Genomic DNA, 8,617 nt, shown 5'->3' with positions numbered 1-8,617 from the left:
AACAAAGCCTGAGTTGGAAAGCGCATGAACTCTTGTCTTTGCTGTCACCTTCTGCTAGTGCATGTCCCCACTGGACAGAGAGGAAAGCGTCAAAAAGAACCTTTTCTGTTTTAAAGTTGTTACTGTCTTTTAAATCTTTGCACTACTGCTATGCTTTATTTCGGTTTTATGTTTATTTTTATTTCATGCTGTAGTTTTAAACTTTTATACTGTATTTTACCATGCTGTATTTTATGGTTTTAATTGTTGTGAACCGTCCAGAGAGCTTCGGCTATTGGACGGCATAAAAATGTAATAAACAAATAAACCTGGAAATTACATGTCCAGGCAACTGTCGCTCTAATTTTCCTACCTCTGTGGTTTGTGCGGGGGGAGGGGGGGGGAAAATCGACATTTCCCACAATGCACCGCAAAGGAGGCGGTTACGATGAGTATTCACGTTCACTACATTTCCCACAGAGAACTGAGTCAAGTAACGGGAGGACTACATTTCCCACAAGGCACGAAAGAAGTCGAAAGCTATTCTGTGGTGACTTCATCTCCCCCACCCCATACGCATTACGCGGCGGCAGGGATGTGACAGAGAAGCCGAGGTGGCGGTGAATTCTGATTTTTGGCCGGTGAGGTAATGAGGCAGGTGGTTCGTTATTTAAAGGGGCGGTGCCCTCGATTCCGGTTGGGCGGGGAGCCAGCCGGCCTTCCAGAGATCCCATTGGACACCTGAGAGAAGGAGGAAGGCTGTTGATGATGGGGACGTGGCTCGGGGTCTCCGGCGGTTTTACTCATCTGCCGTTGGACCTTCCCGTGCAGGTGAGTGGGCCGGGGATGGGCGGCGTGTATGTGCCTGTCCTTCGGCCCTCGTTTTTCTGTTGGGTGGACAAGGCTGAGGGGGCCAGGGCTGTTTTGGTAGTACACGAAAGACCAGGCAGGCGTCAGAGGGAGCAAGACGGCAGCATCCGCGAGAGGTCGGCGGCCCAGCGATCCCCGCTTCGTGGTAATAGATGTATCGACCACAGTCACCCGCTTCGATTAGTAAGGTGGGAGGGAGGGGAAGAGGCTGCAGGTTTAAATACATGAAGGTTTCATACTCGGAGCCGGCTCCTTAACATCTTTTAGGGCGCAGTCCTATGCATGTTGAGACAGAAATAAGCCCCACAACTCCCAGCGTTCCTCGGATAACTTATTTCTGTCTAAACGTGAATAGGATTAATTTTATTACATTCATATTATGCCTTTTTTCTTCTTACAAGGAACCCAAGGCGGCTTACATGGACCTCCTCGCCTCCATTTTATCCTCACAACAATCCTGTGAGGTAGGTCATGCTGAGAGTTGGTGACTGGCCCAAACTCACTCAGTGAGCTTCATGGTTGAGTCGGAACTAGAATCTGGATCTCCCAAGTCCAGCACTCTATTCACTACAGCACATTGGCTCACATTGTGCCCTTAATTACTCTGTCCCTTGCATATTTGGTTAAATGGTGGTGAAAGAGTGGGACTTCACCTCCCTCCTTTCAAACTGGGAAAGGAGGAGACCTGTGTTAGTGACTTGAATATGGAACCATCAGGAGATGTTACCAACCGACCCCCAGAGTTCAAGGGTGTGATCAGGATGGTAGCGTCTTTCTTTGCTGCACTTGCTACATTTTTGGCATTATGGGAAGAATGCCTTTTGAGTATCTTGCATACATCTCTGCTAATCCTCCCTGTCCTTCAGAACAAACAGCACTTTCTAGTTTATAGACGTAGGTATTAAAAGAGTGGATGGGGAAGTTTGTGAACTGAACAGTTCTTCGGAACATCCCCTTTTAAATGAGACAGAAGAAACTTATGTATAGGCATCTGGTTCATATCTGGCATAGGTTATCTGCTTTAACCAGTATTCTAATTAGCATTTTCAGGATGTTATTTATACTGTAATGGAACTGGGATTTACTACAGAAATGTATCAACCCCATTCAGAAACCAAGACCCTCTGCCTGTCACACTCTACCTAAGTTTCTGCTGTACATGGCTGATCCCAGAACTGTCAAGATTAGGCAATTGCTTGTGGTCCGTAGATATTTGAAGGGGCTGCTGAGTCAAATGACAGACTCAAAACAATCTATAGTCTGTCCTTCTTGCTGTCTTCCCAGTGTTTGTGAGATTCATGCTGAGTGTGGATAAGAATTGTGGATATAACCAATGTGATCTTTCTGGGTTGGAGGAGTCATGCCTGAGGGCACCCAAAAACCTGAAGAGATCCCTGACAGAAATCAAGTTTTAAAATGGCTATCTACTGCTACTTAACATATGTATACATTATTTGCTGATTATTGTATAGGACAAAGAAATGTCATAGCACTTGACTAAGGTGCTTAGAGCCTATGTGGGGGGCGGGCAACTTGTGGCCCTCCAGATGTTTTGGCCTCCAATGCCCATGATCCCTTACCACTGGCTATGCTGCCTAGGGCTGATAGGAGTTGTAGGCCAAAGCTGCCTATCTCTGGTCTTTGTAGACAAGAGAGATTTGGAAGGGAAGAGAAAAGGTTAGGGCAGCCTTCCTCTACCTGGTGCTCTCCAGATGTGTTGGGCTACAACTCCCAGCACTCCCAGCCAGCATGGTCATTGGCCATGCTGGTGGGAATGTTGAGTGTTGCAGTCCAACACATGTGGAGGGCACCCAGTAGGGGAAGGCTGGCATAGGGAATTACAGTCAGTATGGTGACAAGAGTAGTAGACAGAAGGTGGTATTGGAGGTGATTAAGGCTAGGGAAGTTCATAAAACTTGCTACAGAACAAGTAGATCTTGAGGGAGTGGTTTCAAATGGCTTGACAAATAGAGAGAAGGGAGTTGCTTGGCAAATAGAGATGATGTGCTGTTCCAGGCAAAAGGAGAAACTTCATGATAAAAGCTGCAGGAGGCAAGAGCAGAGGAGTGATAGACGGGAATGGGAAAAGCTGGAAGACAAGATGTGGTGGAGGGTGGGGGGTAATGGAAGCCTTTAAATGTAAGAATTGAAAGCTTTACGTTGATGCATATATGACCTTGTGGAGAGTCTTAGGACATCTTTACACCAGCCTAAAATCCTACATTTAAAACGGGGCTTTCTGCTTCTGTTTTAAATACAGGATTATAACTGACTCCCTTTACACACTGTTCCTTCCCTTCCCCCCCCTTTCCCCCTCCTTCTCCCCTTCTCTGAGCCTTCCATTATCTTTCATTGATCTCGCTCCTCTTCTTGCTGCTTTAACTCTTTTAATGCGGAACACAACAGGGTAATTTGATAGCTCATTATCTGCAATCTATTTAAAAACTGAACGAAGGGCATTTAGTGCAGGAGATGCCTGGGATGATCACTGTGTCATGTAAAGGGCCCGCAAATTTCTGTGAAGGAGCAATCTCAGTCGCTGGATAAAAGTCCGGTGTGAAGGAGCCCTTAATGTTATAGTGATAGTAGAGAAAGATATGTCAAGAGCCATATTCCCTCAAGGGTAATCAGTCGGGCTGGTGGTGGGTGGGGCCAGATCCAAAGATGGGTGTGGTGAGAGCAGGGATGCCTCTTCTCTCTCTATGCCACCCCCCCTCCTCTCTTGTAGTTTGACTTGAAAGCCACATGTTTAAAAAATGGTCATAAAAAGTTAGACAATGGGAAGAGGTAACAACAGCCTAGCAGGGTCTGACGGAGGACAGGCCACAGGCTGGATTGAAAGGCTCTGCAGCCTGGGTATGGCTCAGAGGCCGATGGTTCCTGCTCCCTGGATTAGATGAGTCTTTTGCTCTTGTTCAGCTATATAACACTAGAGTAATCAGTGGGAAATGAAAATATTGCAGGCAGTTATGATGTTTTGTTTGTGAAATGTGAATTAAAGAAAAAAAGCCATACAAAAAGCTGCCTCAATATTTTTCAATAAAAATAATTGTTTGTAGTATTGGTTGATCTGAAAACACATCAACTTTTATTTGTCCATCTTAGGTTATACTACAGACTACTTTCAGGCAAGGATTGTTCTTTTGTTTGGGAATATGTATGGAAAGGAGTATGTGCTATTAAGGTTTTTAGGAAATGAAACGTATCTGGATTGTAATTACTGTAAGTAATTATGCATTTTACGTCTATTGTTTTAAAATGTAGGACTGGGATCATCAACCATTCATTGTCCACATAAGAAAATCAAGCAACCATTTCAGTGGTTAAAACTAACTAAACAGCATTTGACTATACTGAAAAATATTCTATCTTCCTGGTTTGACAGATGTTAACTACTGCTATGTTTTGGACAAAAAGCAAGCCAAGAAATCAGACATTTTTAATACAAAGGAATTTAAACTTGAATAAAGAAGAGTGTGCAATGCTTAACATATTTTTTCTCATGCTTTCTGGAATTTGAATTCATATTTGATTCTGTGATTCTAAAGCATACTATAGATGACAATTACTTTTTATTAATTGGTCATATTGCATGTATATTTTAGATGCAAAAAGCATATGACAGAAAGTCTGGGATAATTTCTGAGTGCTTTCCTCAGTAATAAAAACTGGACAATGAGAATAACTGGATTCATTTCCTTATGGGTGTTAGCATCATTGCTTTGCTGTCAACTAATAACCTCTGCAGAACATGAGGATATAGTGAAACATGCAATAAAACTGCATCGTGGGAAAGGAGCTGCTATTACACAGAGGAAACAGTGGCTTGTAGAAAACTGCAGAAAGCTATCTGGACTCCTACGTCAAAAGAATGTGGTTCTAAACAAACTAAAAAGTGCAATAAGAGCAGTGGAAAAAGATTTGGGGCTGTCACTTGAAGAAAGGACTTTTCAGGTCCACACATTTGAAATTTTTCAAAAGGAGCTAAATGAAAGTGAAAACTCTGTCTTCCAAGCAATCCATGGACTCCAAAGAGCTCTACAAGGTAATTACAAAGATGTTGTGAACATGAAAGAAAGCAGTCGGCAGCGATTGGAAGCCTTGAGAGAAGCTGCAATTAAGGTGAGCCCTCTCTCTATTTGAAATTTTAACATTCTACAAAGCTAAAGGATGGAGGAATAGCTGTGGCATAGCAAGATTATAGGCAAGACTATGTTCGACAAACTTGCCAGCTTGAAGGGGAAGTAGGATCGCAGGAGTATACAGTTTTGGCTGGTTTTGCTGGCCAAGCTAAAAATGGTAAGTGGCCAGGCTTGGGGACCGGGGAAGCGACCATACCCTGTTAAGCTCTGCTGTCTAAAGGTACTCTTTACACCTGAAAGAAGCCAAGTCCAATGCTTCCTTCCTCTATCCTGTCTTTCTAGAGAGAAATGCTGGGCAGGGGAAGCAGCTCCCGCCCACCTGTCTTTCTTGTTCCAGAAGAGAACAATCTGGTGGGGAGATTTGTTTCCTGTGCTTGTTTGGTGGTGCCAAACAACTCTCCAATGTCAGCTCAACTTAGGAGCAGCAGAGATTGATAGATCACTGTGTAACTGGCCGGACACCCCATGCCCACCTCTCCAGCTTCAAAGCTGTGGTGCCGTTTCTCTTTTGTTTGGTGTGTTACTTTGGGAACACACTTTGCAAAGAGTGAGTTGAAAAAACCAGAATGTCTAATTTCAGTACAGTATTGGAGTTTTCTTCTAGATAGAAGGACTTTCTCACTCTGAACCTATAAACATAATTGGCTATTTTGCCATATTGACCAGTACACCATTGAAAAATTTATTTCAGGAAGTGAAACACTGTATAAAATCATCTTATTGGTCGAGTGCAGTTCTGTTAGGTCTCTTGTACCTTGTGTGTTCATTTTGCGCTGTTATTGGGGACTTTTTTGTCTTTCCTGTTTTGCATTTTTTAGTGATAATAAAAGCCTTAGCTTCCTGGAGAAAAGGTAGAATACAAATGTAATTAATTGTGGCTACTGGTGGGAATAAGAGTACGTATCCGCATACACGTATGCCGTCCTCATTTTAAAAAGGCTTTTTAAACATTTATACTATCACTCCAGCTTCATTGAGGATCTAATGGCTGAAAGGTAGTTCAGGAACCACAGAAAGCTTTGCTCAGAGTACATGCTCTGCAGCTTTTTCAAAAGTCAGCTTTTCAGTTTTGTCAAAGTTTCAGCAAAATGAAATACTGATATTTGAGCTCTGAAAAATATCTTAGCATTTTAACAAATCCTAACAGGAGGAAACCGAATATGTTGAACTTCTAGCAGCAGAAAAACATCAGGCTGAAGCCCTGAAAAACATGCAGCATCAAAATAAAAGTCTATCCATCCTTGATGAGATTCTTGAAGATGTAAGAAAAGCAGCTGATAGACTGGAAGAGGAGATAGGAGAGCATGCCTTTGATGACAACAAGTCAGTAAGTTTGTTTAGATATTAAGTTTACAGCTATTCATTCAGTTCATGAGATAACAGCAGTTTATTAATATCTTAAAAGTAATGTTATCAGTTGGGGAACAGAAAGTAAAAATAATTAAGTGGCATATTTGCAGAAGAAAAACAAAAGGGAAGATGAATGCTTCCATTGCTTGTTGGAATATAAAGTCTGATTTAAAAGGCTATGGAATGGGGAGGAATCCAAGAAAGCAATTGAAAGTCTTATTTCAGTGGTGAGGAGAAAGAAGCAAGTAATACAAAGTAGCATTAATGTGCCATTCTTCATAAATGTATGAATTAAAGTAGCAAAGCTAGAAACCTTGAGGTTGAGAATATAAAATTGCAACATAGATACTCGAGACGTTACTGACTGGAGTATATTTTAAAGCAATGCAAACTGCCTTTATAAACTGGAATGCCAGACTTCGGGACATAGTGCTGGATAGTTTGGTATTAGCACATCTAAAGGTACAACCCTATGAATGTTTAGACAGAAAAAACTCCTAGAATTCCCAGCATTCCCCAGCCTGCTGGGAATTGTATGACTTTTTTTTCTGTCTAAGCATGTATAGGATTGCACTTGTAAAGTTGCAGAGTGATACAAAGTGCAAGTTTTATTTATTTTAAATTCTTTTTCTCCTTTTTCTCCTATGAAAAGAAAATACAGGAATATTAAGGGTTGTATCCAATTAACCCTCCAGCCAATGGAATGGCTTCTGCCAGTGGCGATTTCCTTTCCTCTGTACAGCCCCCTGCAAACCCTCAAAATTGCTCTGGAGGTCTGGGGGACCCATTGGGGAAAGTCTCATTGCACAAGTGAGGCATTTGATTTTGCCCTTAATATTTTTTTAAATACTGAGAAATCTTTGCTTCCTTCACAGGTGAGAGGAGTTAATTTTGAAGCTGTCTTAAGAGTGGAAGAGGATGAATCAAATACAAAAAGAAATATTTCAAAAAGAGAGGTGGAAGATGATTTGGGTCTAAGTATGCTTATTGATTCTCAAAACAATCAGTACATACTTACTAAACCCAGAGACTCGACCATTCCACGTGCTGATCATCATTTTATAAAGGTAAACTGTTATAAATGGAACTGAGGTAGTTAAAATACTAGTATTAAGGTTTTAGTACTGGCTATGAATACACAGTGGAGGTGAGGAATAGATTTAAGGGATCAGACCTGATAGACAGAGTGCCTGAGAAACTATGGACGGAGGTCCGTAACATTGTTCAGGAGGCAGCAATGAAATCCATCCCAAAGAAAAAGAAATGCAAGAAAGCCAAGTGGCTGTCTGATGACGCTTTACAGGTAGCTGAGGAAAGACGGGAAGCGAAAAGCAAGGGAGAAAGGGGAAGATATATCCAACTGAATGCAGAGTTCCAGAGAATAGCAAGGAGAGACAAGAAGGCCTTCTTAAATGAACAATGCAAAGAAATCGAGGAAAACAACGGAATGGGAAAGACTAGAGATCTCTTCAAGAAAATCGGAGATCTCAAGGGAACGTTTTGTGCAAAGATGGGCATGATAAAGGACAAAGAAGGCAGGGACCTAACAGATGCAGATGAGATTAAGAAGAGGTGGAAAGAATACACAGAAGAACTATACAGGAAAGATCTGAATGTCCCTGATAGCCATGATAGTGCGGTCACTGAACTTGAGCCGGACATCCTAGAGAGTGAAGTCAAGTGGGCCTTAGGAAGCATTACTAACAACAAAGCTAGCGGAGATGACAGTATTCCAGCTGAGCTATTTAAAATCCTAAAAGATGATGCTGTTAAAGTGCTGCATTCAATATGCCAGCAAATTTGGAACACTCAACAATGGCCGCAAGACTGGAAAAGGTCAGTTTACATTCCAATTCCAAAGAAGGGCAACGCCAAAGAGTGTTCAAACTACCGCACAATTGCGCTCATTTCACATGCCAGCAAGGTGATGCTCAAAATCCTACAAGCTAGGCTTCAGCAGTATGCGAACCGAGAACTACCGGAAGTACAAGCTGGGTTTCGAAGAAGCAGAGGAACTCGAGATCAAATCGCCAACATTCGCTGCATCATGGAGAAAGCAAGAGAATTCCAGAAAAACGTCTATTTCTGCTTCATTGACTATGCTAAAGCCTTTGATTGTGTGGATCACAACAAACTGTGGCAAATTCTGAAAGAGATGGGAGTACCAGACCACCTTACCTGTCTCCTGAGAAACCTGTACGAGGGTCAAGAAGCAACAGTAAGAACCAGACATGGAACAACCGAGTGGTTCAAAATTGGGAAAGGAGTACGACAAG

At 42.2% G+C, this 8,617-nt stretch overlaps 1 protein-coding gene across 5 annotated transcripts in view; it reads left to right on the top strand.

Moving 5' to 3' along the window:
- The first annotated feature begins 463 nt into the window (after positions 1-463).
- The window catches only part of SLC9D1 (solute carrier family 9 member D1), a 37,022-nt gene continuing 28,868 nt past the window's right edge, over positions 464-8,617 (top strand). The window contains exons 1-5 of one of the 5 annotated variants that reach the window (XM_084844557.1): positions 464-620; positions 1,251-1,313; positions 4,114-4,971; positions 6,139-6,318; positions 7,217-7,408. In XM_084844557.1, coding sequence (XP_084700683.1) covers positions 4,525-4,971; positions 6,139-6,318; positions 7,217-7,408 — 819 coding nt within the window. In that variant the 5' untranslated portion in view covers positions 464-620; positions 1,251-1,313; positions 4,114-4,524. Of the gene's footprint in view, positions 626-724; positions 811-1,250; positions 1,314-4,113; positions 4,972-6,138; positions 6,319-7,216; positions 7,409-8,617 lie in introns of those variants that run through there. The other 4 variants (XM_084844556.1, XM_084844554.1, XM_084844558.1 and 1 more) reach the window with 4 other exon arrangements.

Source organism: Heloderma suspectum, chromosome 3 (assembly GCF_057233095.1).
Source record: "Heloderma suspectum isolate Gila_16-S chromosome 3, 16-S_ref, whole genome shotgun sequence".
Lineage (NCBI taxonomy): Eukaryota > Metazoa > Chordata > Lepidosauria > Squamata > Helodermatidae > Heloderma > Heloderma suspectum.
The sequence above is the reverse complement of the archived record's forward strand: the minus strand, read 5'-3'. Positions and strand labels throughout refer to the sequence as shown.